Here is a 15,500-nt window from a genome sequence, read left to right as displayed (position 1 = left end):
TTAGTAACTTCAGGTTTATTTTTGTTAAACTGTGGCGATCTTGGTTCAGCTGTCTTCACTGTGATCTGCAAGAGGAGTGGATATTTTACCCCAGTGAAAACAATGAATGGAAGAAGCTCATCAGAGCAACTTAAGCTGCTTGAAAATTTGACTGCTTAGATACAATCATTTACTATTGAAGGGTTTTATTTAGTTAAGTTCTTCAAGCAGCCCAAGGATTTGACTATTGGGATATGTAGAATGTGATTTAAGCTAGCAATGCCATTGTTCCATTAAAGAAAAGTAAATGATGAACAGTGCTGCTTTAAGGTGTCCCTTAAATTACACACACTTTTTCACCAATTTAGACTTCTTTTTTCCCCCCAATAACAAAAGGATGGTGATCTACTTGAACATGTTCCTTTCCCTGTTTCTTCTTACTGAAAAATTAAATTGGGCAAATGCTGGGAATAAACACCTTCAGAGCCAAAGGAATCACATAAATCTTCTGGAGAAAGCTACTTCATAATCAAAGCCACCAAACTGGAAGCTATTAAACAAGGATAAAAGCTTTCATTTTCTCAATCCTTTATTCATCAAGTTTATTACCACTTTTAACCACAGAAGAAACAAAAATATTGTTTTCCCTGTAGCACAACCCTGCTGTAACCTTCTCTGCTTGCTTTTATTTGATCATCTTTCAGTATGTTCAGAGTCCCTGCAAGCAGGATTATACTTTGAGGTACACATCAATCATTTCTGGCTAATATTCATAGCAGATTGCTAGAACTAATGTGATAATAGGCTAAGCACTTGTATGCCTAGCACTCCCATTCAGGCATTTCTTGAGCCTGCTGGCCAGGCAGCTGACAATCCAGTGGGAACCTGTTGGCCTGTGCTATTTAAACAGGATCGTCCTTATTCTTCTCAAGTGGTCTTCTGGCTTTATGATATTTTATCTTGAGATATGGCACTTTACATGTTGGTATTTTTTTCTCGAGTCATTACCACTGTCTCAATTCCACTTTGTTCTTTATTTTTCTTATCTTGCATGGGATGCTCTTCTATGGCTTGAGAAAAAACCTCTTTTTTTCTAAGCTTGCCAAGATTATAGAGCCTGTGCTTCTAAAAAGGGGGCTAATGGTTAGGAATAGGTGAACCCCTGTATTGTAGATAATGGAAACTTTATTGGGGTATAGAGCCAAGCAATTGCTAATATTTACCAGATACTTGGTGTTTAAACTTGCTTCTAGTGGTTTTTACTAAGGGTTTGTCATACCTTGAAACCTTTTACTGAAAAGCTGAAACTCCCTACTTATGCCAAGACACTTTATGGAAGAAACGACTGGAACAGAAAGTACCTACAAGAGGAGACTGCTATCAAACTGCAAGAAGACAAAACATTTGCACATGTAAGAAATTAATATTACCAAATGAGACACAGAAATGAGAACCAGGAAACCAGAGTAAAGAACATGTTAAATACTTGTACACTTTTGTATAAGAAATTATAGTAGAAGTCCGTATTTCTGATATGGATCTTGGTTTCTTTAATGCTTATTTGTATGTTTGCTAGTAGAAATAGTTAGAATCATAGAATAGTTACGGTTGGAAAGGACCTTAAGATCATCCAGTTCCAACCCCCATGCCATGAGCAGGGACACCTCGCATTAAACTATGCCACCCAAGGCTCTGTCCAACCTGGCCTTTAACACTGACAGAGATGGAGCATTCACAGCTTCCTTGGGCAATCCATGCCAGTGCCTCACCACCCTCACAGTAAAGAACTTCTAAACTTCTTCTAAAGAACTTCTAATCTAAACTTCCCCTGTTTAAGGTTTAACCCATTACCCCTTGTCCTGTCACTACAGTCCCTAATGAAGAGTCCCTCCTCAGCGTCCCTATAGGCCCCCTTCAGATAGTGGATGGCTGCTATGAGGTCTCCATGCAGCCTTCTCTTCTCCAGGCTGAATAGCCCCAACTTTCTCAGCCTGTCTTCATACAAGAGGTGCTCGAGCCCCCTGATCATCCTCGTGGCCCTCCTCTGGACTTGTTCCAACAGTTACATGTCCTTTTTATGTTCAGGACACCAGAATTGTACACAATACTCCAAGTGAGGTCTCATGAGAGCAGAGTAGAGGGGCAGGATCACCTCCTTCTACCTGCTGGGTCACACTCCTTTTGATGCAGGCCAGGATACAGTTGGCTTTCTGGGCTGCGAGTGCACGCTGATGGCTCAAGTTCACTTTCTCATCAACCAACACCCCCAAATCCTTCTCCACAGGGCTGCTCTGAATCTCTTCTCTGCCCAACCTGTAGCTGTGCCTGGGATTGCTCCCACCCAGGTGCAGGACCTTGCACTTGGCATGGTTAAACTTCATAAGGCTGGCATCAGCCCACCTCACAAGTGTGTCGAGGTCCCTCTGGATGGCATTCCTTCCCTCCAGGGTATCAACCGAACCACACAGCTTGGTGTCATCGGCAAACTTGCTGAGGGCGCACTCAATCCCACTGTCCACATCACCGACAAAGATGTTGAACAAGACTGGTCCAGTCCCAACACCGATCCCTGAGGGACACCACTCGTTACTGGTCTCCAGCTGGACATTGAGCCATTGACCACAACTCTGCGTGCGGCCATCCAGCCAGTTCTCTATCCACCAAGTGGTTCACCTATCAAATTGATGTCTCTCCAATTTAGAGACAAGGATGTCATGCAGGACAGTATCAAATGCTTTGCACAAGTCCAGGTAGATGATATCAACTGCTCTACCCCAGTCCATCAGTTCCATATCCCCATCATAGGCAGCCACCAAACTGGTCAGGCAGGATTTCCCCTTAGTGAAGCCATGCTGGCTGTCACCAAGCACCTTGTTGTTTTTCATGTGCCTTAGCATGCTTTCCAGGGAAATCTGTTCCAAGATTTTGCCAGGCACAGAGGTGAGACTGACTGGGCTGTAATTCCCTGGGTCATCCATTTTCCCCTTCTTGAAAATGGGGGTTATATTTCCCTTTTTCCAGTTGTTGGGAACTTCACCTGACTGCCATGATTTTTCAAATATGATGGACAGTGGCTGAGCAGCTTCATTTGCCAGCTCCTTCAGGACCCACGGATGGATTTCATCAGGTCCCATGGACTTCTGTATGTTCAGGTTCTTAAGATGGTCTCTAACCAGATCCTCTCCTACAGTGGGCCTAGGGTCTTCATTCTCACAATCCCTGCATCTGCCTTCCAAAGTGCAAGAGCAAGGTGCAAGGCACACTTCAAACATGCAAGAGCAGTTTGCCCCTGGGTAGTGTTCCTACTCACTTGCTCCCTGGTAGTTCCACCAGATTTTTCTTTCTTGGCAAGCTTCAAGCAAGATTAACTGCTATATCTTATCTTTCTGCAATTCATTTTAACTGTCCTTTGTGCTAGTATCTGCTTTTGTTTGTATCTGTTTTTGTAATGGCATAAAAAATATTACAAATAGCTGGGAAGAGGCTTGCAACCTTGCATGGCCTGCTAGGCCTCATGGATTTGATGACAGTATGCTTACTGGACTATCATCTATTTGCTTGTGCTATTGCACCTTGCTGTTGGCTTTCTTTATTTGATACTCTGGGATGTTCATCTAGCTTACCTAGATACAAGAAGTAGATGATGGCTCCATCATGGACAAAGACCTCCTTTTCTAAATATGGCACTGCTGCACACTTGCCTTCAGCTTCATTGCTGTTGCTCTTCCAAATCTGGAGCTACAAAGTGTACACAGTAGCTCACAGAGGGTTATACTGCCTTGCCTTTGCTCTGTGTGGCTTTCTCATGGCTGGGCTCAGTCTTGCTTGCCAGTGCCCAGTGGCCTCACACACTAAGCCATTTTGTCATGGAATAATGCTTCATCCCTAAAGCCGTGGATAGAATTATACAATATTCTGTAGGATTATACAAATAAACTGGGATTGTGCTTTCTTTTGCTTAATTGATGAGGTATCTGATACTTTCTTTAGTGTGCTCAAGGAATATCTAGTACTCCATATCATAACCTAGACGTAAGAAGGGAATAACGAATAACATGATATAAAGAATTGAGTGCCTTCAGAAAATCCAATGTATGTCTGTGCCTTTCTGCAAAATACCACTAGGTGTCCTCTCACAGTAACTTTACTCCTGTAATACGTATCTTGATTGTATTCAGGAATGGGAAAACCTAATAAAATGAAAAAGCCTTATAAGTGCATACCCCAGAACTGCTTTTATCTTGGCTTCTGTAAGATTCCTGAAGCTCAGTTTCATTTCTGAAACACTAGAAATATCGGGGTGTTGTCAACTTGTATTTCTGTGCAGTATTAATCTGATTTCCAGATCATACTGCTTGGTCTAAAGATGAAAATAATTTGGCGAAGTAATAAAAAATATGTTACAGTACAAAACTATTTACGTGTCTGTCACCTGGAGGCCTACAGATCAGATGATCAGAAAAAAAACAATTCCACCTTTGGATTCCTATTAAAAAGCTGAAAGATTACAGTGCAAACATTGTAGGGTCTATGGTTAAAAATGCTGGGTTAAGGCCCATGTGACAAGGAACCAATTTTCGGTTGGCATCAATCACTCCATGCAAAGTGGCTTGACATTCTGTGATGTAAGGTACTTAGACAAGCAGAGCATTATTTATTTAGGCATAACTTGACCTGAAAACATGAGGCATTTCATTAATTCTTTGAAGTTCTATGCTATGTCACTGCTGGTTATTCAGTATTAAGTGATGACACTGAATTGGTGAAAAACAGCAGATGATTTAAAATCACAGAATCATAGAATTGTTTAAGTTGGAAAATGCCTGTAAGAGCATCAAGTCCAACCTTTAACTCAGATCCACCAATAAACCATGTCACTGACTGCCACATCTACAAGTCTTTTAAATACCTGGAGGGACTCAATCACTTCCCTGAGTAGACTGTTACAATGTTTGACAACCCTTTTGGTGAAGAAATTTTTCCTAATGTCCAGTCTAAACCTCCCCCTGGTGCAGCTTGAGGCCATTTCCTCTCTTTGTATCACCAGTGCCTCACTAGTTCCAAGCACAGAGGGATGATCTAAAAGCCGGGTCCTGCACTTGGGCCACAACAACCATATGCGACACTACAGGCTTGGGAAGAGTGTCTGGAAAGCTGCTCAGTGGAAGAGGACCTGGGGGTGCTGACTGATGGAGCTGAACATGACCCAGCTTGTGCCCAGGCAGCCAAGAAGGCCAATGGCATACTGGCCTATATCAGCACTGGTGTGGCCAGCAGGGCCAGGGCAGTGAGCATCCCCCTGTACTGGGCACTGGTGAGGTTGCACACTGAGTACTGGGACCCGCACTACAGGAGAGACATTGAGGTGCTGGAGCAGGTCCAGGGAAGGACCACAAAGATGGTGAAGGGTCTGGAGCACGAGCCTGATGGGGAGCGGCTGAGGGAACTGGGGATGTTTAGTCTGGAGAAGGTTCAGAGGCGACCTTATCGCTCTCTGCAACTGCCTGAAAGGAGGTTGTGGTGAGGAGAGGGTTGCTCTCTTCTCCTCAGTGACAGAACAAAAGGCCTCAAGCAGAACAAGGTGAGGTTTAGACTCGCTATTAGGAAACTTTTCTTCACCGAAAGGGTGCTCAGGCACTGGAAGAGGCTGCCCAAGGCAGTGGTGGAATCATCGTCCCTGAAGTGTTCACAAAGCATGTAGATGAGGCCCTCACTGACATGGTTTACTGGTGGCCTTGGCAGTGCTGGGGTAATGGTTGGACCTGATGATGTTAAAGGTCTTTTCAAACCCAGCTGATTCCACGAATCCACCCGAGCGCCATGCTCCGCGGGTTGAGGCTGACGGGCTCTCTCCAGCAGAGGCCTCTCCACGCAGGGGGTCTCTCCGCGCCTTCCTGCCAGCCCAGGCCGCCTTCGCTGCTCTCCCGTCCCAGACCCAGCGGCTCTCCCACCATTCCCTCCCCTCTCCGCCCGGCTCTCGGGCGGGCCGGGACCCCTCCAAGGCCCACCCGTAAGGACACCCGCCACAAGGGCGCACCGCGCCTCCCCTGGCCGCCTGGCAGGAGCAGGGGCCACAGTCCGCTGACAGCAGGGCCCTGTCGGGCGGGCGGCTTCCGTCCCGCTCCCCTCAGGCCTGCCTTCACCTTGCAGTCCCTCAGCAGCGCCATGAACCCCGCAGCCAGAGCCCGGCAGCTCCGCGCCTCGCGCCTCCGAGCAGGAAGAGGAGGCGGGGCCGGGCCAGGCGCGGGACCGGGCACCTAACCGTCAGCGCCCACAACGTTTTCCAGTGACCGTGTGCCTCGCTCGGTGTCCTGCGCCTCACGCTCAATGGCAGCGCTCCACCTGCTCCTGCTGCTGCTCTGCTGCAGGCCCCAGGGCTCGGGGGTCTCCGCTCCCTGCTTCCAGCCACCGCCCCTGCTGGTCAGCTGCTGGGGCAGTCACGGGCAAGTCTTTCAACGGCAGGACAACGAGAGCCAGGTCTCATGCCTGTGGAGCAGCACCATGAACCTGCGTTACAAGCCCGCCCTGGGAGCAAGGCCCAAGGTAGAGAGAAAAGCGGGGTGGCCACAGTCCCCACCCCACTGCTCCTGGTACCTGAACTCAGCCTGGGTGAAGAACACCTCACGCTGGTTGGGCCAGGTTACACTGCAAACAGGCCTTCTACCAGGAAGTGATCCTCCACCTGTGGGCTCCAGCCTTCTCACTGTGCAGTGCTCATCTGCTTCATGTGCTGCACCCGAGTGCTTCCATCACAATGTGAGCATCCAGATGGCTGCCCAGGATATGCGGCTCTTTGTGCTTTGGCCACAGACACACCTGATCCTTGTGTGGCAGCCAGTAGAGCTCAGCTGGTGTGCACGTCTCAAGAGTGTCAACTGGCAGTACCGCTTCAACAGCCAGGGAGGCAGCCCCTCTACCCTTCTCCTTCCCAGCAGTGAGCACCAAGAGACGCTACCACTTGATATCTACCCAACAGCTGAGTTGCAGCAGACCTGTGCCACCTACTACAGCTACCGCTTGACTGTGCGCTACAGGCACCCCGGGCTCCATGTTGCTTCAGTCAGCATTGAGCAGATGCCTCAGATAAGTATCAACATCTCTCTCAAGGTAGAGCCTGACTTATTGCATGTCCTCAGCATCAGCTCCAAACTCCTTAGTGTTTCTCAACAGCCACTCAGCCTCTCCTGGAGGTTTCAGCCTCTTACCCTGCAGGCACTGGCCTACAGATTGGTGGACACACAGGCTATAGGAGGTTGGGTCCATTCCTACAGTGCCTTTACTTTGCAGAGCAACTTCTGTGCTATTCCCACACCTCAGAGCCGGGGTGAGGTGGTGGTGGCCAGTATTTACTTTCCTGTTGATGGAAAGAGGTTTGAAGAATTGACAGGAGAAATACATCTACTCAATGGTACTCTCAGTCTAACTGCAGGCAAAGAAACACCCACCCATGTCAACCTTCAGCCAGGGAAGACCAACAGTAGCACATACATTTTCAGGTACAACCATAGAACGTTTTACACAACCAAAGATAACCACAGCCCTATTTACGCAGACGGCCCTAAGACACACACCGTGTTCTACCAACACAAGGGCCTCTCGTACTTACTCTCCATAGAGTTTGTGGCTTTCTATTTTTACAAGTTCAATATGTACCTTTATGTAAATCAGAAGAGGGCTTTGTTTAGGTCCCTGCCAGAAAGAGACCTTGAAGTCCATGTTTTCAGCAGCAGCCATCCTTTTCTGCAGAGCTTTACTTATTTAGTGTGGTTTATCCCTGCACAACATCCAATGCTACAGTGTGAGTGGACCTTCCACCTGCAGATTTTTGGAACACAAAAAGACCACCTTCTCCAGAATAGCACCTACACATACAATGATCATGTAAGAAATGCCACACGTTTTGTCCGTCGCTCTGCTTTACCGTTTGATGCAGAGAAATATACAGGGTTTGTGGCAAAAGTGAACTGTACCAGAAATGCACTTACACCGGCTCTTTTAAGAGCCAGAGTCAACAACTATGCTGAAAAAACCATAGAAGCACCTGTGTCTTGCCAGGAAAAAACCTGTCAAATACACAGCGTGTATATACAGAGACCTACTCTTCATACCTCTATCTTGCATCAGAAAAGGTCATCAACTTTCATCCTCTCTGCCAAAGTGATAGCAGATTGCAGAGTTGTCAGAATTATTAAACCCTTCTGGCGAGTCTATCCTCTTCAGGACATAACCACTATTCCAGACTGGACAAACCCAATGAACATTTCTTCATTAGATGGTATAGAAAAGATACTCTTAACAGTTCCCAGATTTGCTTTAGATTATGGGCTGTATTTGTTTAATTTCACTTTTGAGATAATCGTTGCTGCTACCAAAGAAGTCGTCAAGGATTCAGATGGGATTTACGTTCTGATTGAGAGAAGCAGTCTAGTGGCAAATATTGCAGGGGGCAGATTCCGCACAGTGGGTTTTTATGACAGCTGGGTTCTCAATGGCTCTGCATCCTATGATCCTGATTCATACACAAAGGAAGGACTAGTGGGAATCACATTTACTTGGTACTGTACTAAAGAGGCATCAGACTACAAAAACATGAAAATCAGCCCAGGAAGAAAATGCCATCCAGCCCAGAGTGATTTGAAATGGTTAAGATCTTCAGGTCCAGTTCAAGCAATGCCACCAGAATCCCTCCCAGGAAACACCATGTACTACTTCCGTCTAGTGATTCAGAAGGATACAAGGATGAGTTACGCAGACCAAACTGTAAATGTGCAGCCCGGCTCCCAGCTCCTTCTGGACGTGACATGTCTTGAAAACTGTGGGAGCAGTCTCATTCCAACAGAGAGATTTACCTTGTCTGGAAAATGCCTGAACTGTAGAACACACAACCAGCCAGTCTACTACTGGTCCCTTTTGTCAGAAAACTCTACAGAAATTAGCTTTGACTGGTCTTCCAGAACCTCAACAGGGAGATACGGGACTTACCTATCTATACATGCTCTGACTTTTACAAAGACTGCACATCAATCCTACATACTTCTGTTAAAAGTAACTACCTGGGATGGCAGGTCCTCCATCTACAAGTACGCTTTTAAGATAAATATTCCTCCTAGGTCTGGCAAGTGTACCATCAACCCACGCTGGGGTACTGCCTTTCTAACAAAATTTGTTGTTCAATGCAGTGGATTTTCTGACAGCAATTTACCTCTGACATATAAAGTGATAGTAGCTTCTGACAAAACTACCAAAATAAGTTCTGTGAAGGAAAATACATTTGGCATAATTATGTACTTTGGTTATCAGCCTAAAACTCCTCCATCTTTTCTCCCCATTGGAGTGCCATCTCAGAAGTACATCTTGACACTTTACGTTCAAATCCATGATTCCCTTGGAGCATTTACCCAAGTGAACTTATATGCCCGCGTGCAAAATCCAATTGACAGTCGACCAGTAGCTGCTGTGTTTCATGAACTGCTGGCCTCAGTAAGCGGTTTTAGTGCACCAATGACATCTTATCTCCAGACTGGAGATTATTTTAGCGCAGGATATTTGGCTTATCTGACAGCCTCAGTCTTAAACTATATTAAAGCCACACCAACCATCAAGCTCCCTAACACTCAGTTTCGGGAAAGCCTGATTAAAATAGCTGTGAATATTTCGGTTGAAAGCATAATGGAAATCAATCAAGTAGTTGCTTCTCTTTCTCAAGTCACAGACAACCCTGGTGAATTGAACTTTAGATCACAAGACCTTGCTGTTAGGAAACTGACAGAAGTTACGGGATTGCTGAAGATACAGAGGAACAAGAAGCACTGGTCTGAAGAAGCAGAAATTCAGAGTAGTGGAATACTAACATGCTTGTCCAACATCCTGAGAGCTGCTCTTCTGCATCATAGAAATGTCAATGTAGGTGCAGTTAAACAAGTCTTCTCCATCATGGAAAATTTAACGGACATAGTTCTCCAAGGCAAAGTCCCTGGAGAAACAACTACTCTAATGGAAACAAAACACTGGAACATCACTCTGAAGAAAGATGAAAACCTGAACAGTGTAAATGCTTCTTCTACAACAAGCACCTGCAGGAATTGCTTTTACCCATCACTGAAAAAGGGAAATTATTCTGAATTGCCCCATAATGCTGTTATTTCCACTGCCCTTTTTGAGTTTGATGAGAATCCCTTCCCCTGGTTAGGTTACACAACAGAAATTGTAACAACGGTCTTTGGGTTCAAAATGGCAGAGACAAAAGCTAATGGGGATCAGCTAGGGATAGTGCCTGAAGGAGCAGAAATTACAATTGCTAGAAAGGATAAGGAATCTTCAACTTTTCAGTTAACAATGGGACCTGATAAAACAGAAACTTACACAACTGGAGGATTTACTTTAGAAGTCAATGGAAACACCAAGAGCATATACATCCAGATCCTGACAAAATTAGAAGTTACTTTCAAGGTGCTAGTATTTACAGGCTCCAACATCACTGATGCTCATCCCATAGCTTCGTTTGCTGTTTCTCATAACATGCCAGTGGTTGCAAGCATAACCAAGACAGCCAGCGCTGACTGTAACATCAAGGCTCCCTATATTATCTGTCTCCCAGAGTCACTGCTGACAGCCACAGCTCAAGAAAGCGGAACCAACACTCAGAACATCTCTGTTGTCTTGATGACACCCTATTTTGTAAGGTATCAAAGCCAGAGACTGGTGAGCATATATGTTTTTAGTGACCAGTGCTTGTTCCTGGAGGGGGTTCAAAGTCTGTGGAGAGAAGACACGTGCAGGCTTGGCTCCATGACCAACTGGCAGACGATACACTGTGTCTGCAATATGAAGCGGCGTCACAGAAGCCTGTCAGTACACACTGCATTAAATGCATCCACATTCGACATCAGGTTCCTGGCAGCCAAAGTAATAGTTACCCCCAACACAGTAGATCTGGGAAAAATCCTGATAGCAGACATCTATAAAAACCCAGTGACTCTCTTAACAGTGTTGTTTATTTTTGCCATCTACTTTCTTTTGTCTCTCTGGGCCATAAGAAAGGATGAAGGTGACAGGGTAAGCAAAAACAAGACTGTAGTTCTGCCAGACAATGACCCCTTTGACAAAGTGAGCTTTTTGGTCACTTTATACACAGGCAGTCGCTGGGGAGCTGGAACCACAGCCAATGTCTTTCTTCAGCTCATCGGCCAAAATGGCATGAGCGATGTCCATTGTTTATGGCACCCACATTTTCCATCGTTCCGAACAGGAAGCATGGACTGCTTTCTGTTAACTGCTAAGGAAGACTTGGGAGATGTTTGTTCCCTCAGGGTCTGGCACAATAACAAGGGCCCCTCTCCAAGCTGGTTCTTAAGCAGAGCCAAAGTTGAGAACATGTCCACTAGGAAGACCTGGTTCTTTATGTGCAGGAAATGGCTTGCAGTCAACAGGGGCGATGGTTTAATAGAAAGGACATTTTCTGTCACAAGCCACAAAACACTGCTGCCCAGAACTGACTATTTTTTTATTAAACTTGCCAACAGTCTAATAGAGGGGCATCTGTGGCTCTCCATTTTTGTTAATTATCTCACTGGCACTTACAGCAGGTTCCAAAGGTTGTCTTCATGTTTAGCAATACTGTTATTTAACCTGCTTGTTAACATCATGTTCTTTAATGCTATGAAGAATGAAGAATCATCAATACACCTGAGGTATTTGAGATCAGTAACACTAGGAATTGAATGCGCTTTGCTTACCATACCTGTGGAAATGATGATAACTGCCTTCTTTAAGTATTCCCAGAAGGAACCTCTTCCTCCTCATGGTGTGGTTCAGAGAGTCCCAAAGGGAAGCTCACACCTCCTATCTGGAAATTGTAAGAATTTGAAGGAACACTTGCAAAAATCATACCTCTCAGAACAATCAAGGAGTATCAGTCCCTCAGAGACCCTTCCTGGTCCCAACAACTCACAGAGCCCACTACATTCCAAGAGGACAGGAAGCAAGGGAGTTCCACGAAACTGGAGGAGTTGCACTGTTCCTGAAAGAGATGCAAATATCATTGGAACAGAAGAGCAGGTGATAACTGCAAGTTCCCCTCCAGCGGCTGAAGCCTGCCAGAGAAGGCCACCATCACATTCCAGTTTTAGTAAGAACTATGCAGAAGCAGGCAGCAAGTCTCAGGAAGAAAGGAAACCACCAGGAACTGACTCTACACTCCTGTGCAAGACAACACCCATTGCTTTCCCTTGCTGGTGTGTCTATGTCTCGTGGGCACTAGTTATAGCTGTAACTGGGCTATCATCATTTTTCATTGTGTTATATGGTCTGTCTTATGGCTATCAGACTTCACTGGAGTGGCTTATAGCATCTGCAGCCTCCTTTATTGAGAGCGTGTTTTTCCTTTCAATTCTAAAAATCATTTTTTTCTCAGCAGCGAGGACGATTCGCCCAAAACACTGTGAAGACATCCCATGGTTAACTCAGGACAAGTGTTGTGAGTTTACGTTGGCTGGGGAAACAATGACTGTTGATGAGATGAGAGAGGCGCACTTGAAACTGGCTGAAGTCAGAGGCAGCAAGCGCTACAGGCCTTTAGAAGCTGATGATGTAGCAAAAATGCGTAAAAGAGCAAAAATTAAAGTCAAGGCATTTATTTTCACCACAGGTTTCATCAGTCACCTTGTCTTTTTAACACTGCTATTAAATTTTGCCTATTCTGCTGAGAAAGCCAGCAGTTTCCACTACAACAAGTTCATACATCACCAATTCTCTCCACAACTTTCCAGTGCAGATAAGCTAGAAGATATCTACATGTGGGTGAAAGATGTGTTCTTGCCTTTGATCCACAATGACATTCAGCCAACCTTTCTTCCTGAGAGCTGGTCCAAAATCATCGGCTTGCCCCGAATGAGGCAGGTGAGGGCTAAAGGGACTGAGAAAAAATGTTTCCATCCTCAGAGCTTTCTAAATAGCTCTGTGATCAGGAAAAGCCACTGTCTTCACAAGTACGGCAGCGACATCCCAGAGAAAGGCGACTACGCCGGCACCTGGACAAGAGTTGCCAACCAGTCTGTTTCCAGGTATGCCAGCAGTTACAGTGGTTTCACATATGAGCCAAACAAGACTCCATGGATGTATTATTCGTATGGAGATTTGTACACGTATGGACCTGCAGGATACACGTTTTACTTCTTCCCTGAAGAAGGAAGATCTAATTCAACAACAAGGTTGGATGCTCTACAACAGAACAACTGGCTTGATGAAAAGACATGGGCTGTGATCGTTGAACTAACTACATTTAACTCAGATGCAGCTCTCTTTTGTACCATCTCAGTCATATTTGAAATGTCTCATTTGGGGATCATCAAACCAAGTTTGTCAGTCCACTCCTTTGCGCTCCCAATTTTTAATCAGCAAACCAAAGCTCAGATGTTTGTGTCTGCAATTGGTTTTGCCTTTCTGATCATTTACATTGCAGATGAGCTTTATGTCATAGGCCGAGAAAAAAAAGACTATGTGAAAAAAATTTCCAATCTAATCAACTTTGCCTTAAAATTAGCATTCCTCCTTCTTTTTCTTTTAAAGGGCATAAAGTTTAAGATGGGAGCAGATATAGTGAACTTTTACTTACTTCACCCAAATGATTTCATTTATTTTCATGCAGTTTCTCTTTTAGATCAGTTTTTAATGGGTACGATGGGCTTTTTAGCATTTCTTGTAATTTTGAAAACTCTAAAATATTCTCAGTTCTTTTATGACATGCACCTGGCACAAAGATCACTCTTGGTAGCCCTTCCTGGAATCTCCTCAATGGCCATCATAGTAGTGTTGTGCTTCTTTATATTTTTGGCTTTCGGTTACCTTGTGTTTGGTCAGCATGAAAAGAGTTACAATAACATGATTCACTCGGCTCAGACCATAGTCTCTTACTGCGTCTCAGCTTTCAGAGATACCGAATTTTCATCCAACAGGCTGCTGGGGGGCCTTTTCCTAGCCTCTTTTGTGGTGGTGATGGTTTGTGTCTTGATCAATCTGTTCCAAGGTGTCATTATGTCTGCCTATTTAGATATGAAACAACCTGTATATGAAGAACCATCTGATGAAACACAAATGGTTACTTTTGTATTGCAAAGGCTCAGAAGGATGTTTTATCTTCTGATCTGTAAAAGATCCAAAACCAGTGAGACCGACCTTTTTCGCAGGGCAGTCTATGGGCAGTCTGAGAGAAGATGTCGGCGACATTTAGGACTCAAGAGCAGAAAAATACATGGAAAGAAAATGGTTTACCTTGTCATATGAGAAAGGAGATACTAGTTTTGTATTCAAGACCACTTTATTCTGTAATATTCATATTTCAAATAATTGTTCATGAATAAATTATTTACTTTTAAGACTTTTTTATCATTCATCCCCTTACTAGTGCTTGGGCTTAGATGCTCTCCAGACTGTTCTGCATCAATTTCAGTGGCACTTGTCTGTCATGGTGCCACTGGCTGGCAGGTAACCCCCCCCCCCTCCCCCCCAGCTGCTCACACACTCCCCTCGCAGCACAATGGGGAGAGAAGTGGAGGGAAAAAAACACTGTGTGTTGAGGTACTGACAGCTTAAGAAGCAAAGAGGAGAAAAACCCCAAACCCACAAGTGATGAAAAGCAGTCACTCATCACGGATAGGCAGATGCCCTGCCAGTCTCTGAGTCAAAGTTACTTTCAAAAAGTAACTCCAGTTTTCTTGCGAAGTGTGACCTTGTATCTCATGGTTTTACTAACTCCGTGCCAGCCAGGCCCGGTTTGCACAGGAAGGGATGCCCATATCACAGAGGTGGTGCATAAGGAGTTGGCTCAGGAGTGTGCGCAGAACCCTCCCCTCCGGCTGAGCACAGGCTACCATAAGAGCAGAAGTGGCCTGACATCTGAAAATGGTGATAAGTCCCTCCCACTCGGAGCATAAGGGATAGGAAAAGACCGGACGAGTTAGCAGGGTGCCAGCCGGCAATTAAAAATAGAGCTTCACAATACTGCATTGCATTTATATGCAGATGACTTTGTTAGGATGTCCCTTTGGAAGGCATCAACTGTGGACCGTAAAATCCTGTTCCAGGGCCAGGGGGGAAGTAGACTTTTTGTCTTGTAAAACTGTACCTGCACACGGGTCACCCTGAAACCCCCCGTAAGTAAGGACGGACTGACCAAGTCAACTGGGAAGACAGGGCAATTTGGTGAAAACCCTTATTTATAAAGCAGGGGGCGTCCTCCAGGCAATTACCTCCGAATGCACAGAGCCCGCTGAATTTTTTATTATTACTGTTTAGTTAAGTCTTACATGCTCCTCGCGGTGCAGCGAGTTTACAGGCAGCACTCCAGGCGATGGGATGGTGTCGCCCATAGGCCCGCAGCCACTTGCTCCTCGCGGTGCAGAGACGACCGAGACCAAAACCAAAGCCCTTTTCTCCCTTAGACTACAGGAACTTCAAGCACCGCGGCGTGGGCCCGGCGGATCGGTTACCAGGAAAGGCGCCGGCACCGCCTGCCATCGGCCGCG

General features: G+C 45.4%; 2 protein-coding genes across 3 annotated transcripts in view; one reads left to right on the top strand and one right to left on the bottom strand.

The window, feature by feature from the left end:
• Window positions 1-6,200, bottom strand: part of TTC38 (tetratricopeptide repeat domain 38) — a 33,901-nt gene extending 27,701 nt beyond the window's left edge. For both annotated transcript variants that reach the window (XM_061476453.1, XM_061476455.1), the window contains exon 1: window positions 6,123-6,200. In XM_061476453.1, the coding sequence (XP_061332437.1) occupies window positions 6,123-6,146 (24 nt within the window). In that variant the 5' untranslated portion in view covers window positions 6,147-6,200. The remainder of the gene's footprint in view (window positions 1-6,122) is intronic.
• Window positions 6,169-14,351, top strand: PKDREJ (polycystin family receptor for egg jelly). Its single transcript, XM_061476449.1, has one exon. It carries the CDS (start codon window positions 6,307-6,309, stop codon window positions 14,257-14,259), a length of 7,953 nt encoding a protein of 2,650 aa, XP_061332433.1. The 5' UTR covers window positions 6,169-6,306; the 3' UTR covers window positions 14,260-14,351.
• The last annotated feature ends 1,149 nt before the right edge of the window (window positions 14,352-15,500 follow it).

This window comes from Pezoporus flaviventris, unplaced genomic scaffold (assembly GCF_033815535.1).
Source record: "Pezoporus flaviventris isolate CSIRO_AGI_PZ_B2104156 unplaced genomic scaffold, CSIRO_AGI_Pfla_v1 ptg000096l, whole genome shotgun sequence".
Taxonomy (NCBI): Eukaryota; Metazoa; Chordata; class Aves; order Psittaciformes; family Psittacidae; genus Pezoporus; species Pezoporus flaviventris.
Note: the sequence above shows the minus strand (reverse complement) of the source record. Positions and strands in the feature narration are given on the sequence as shown.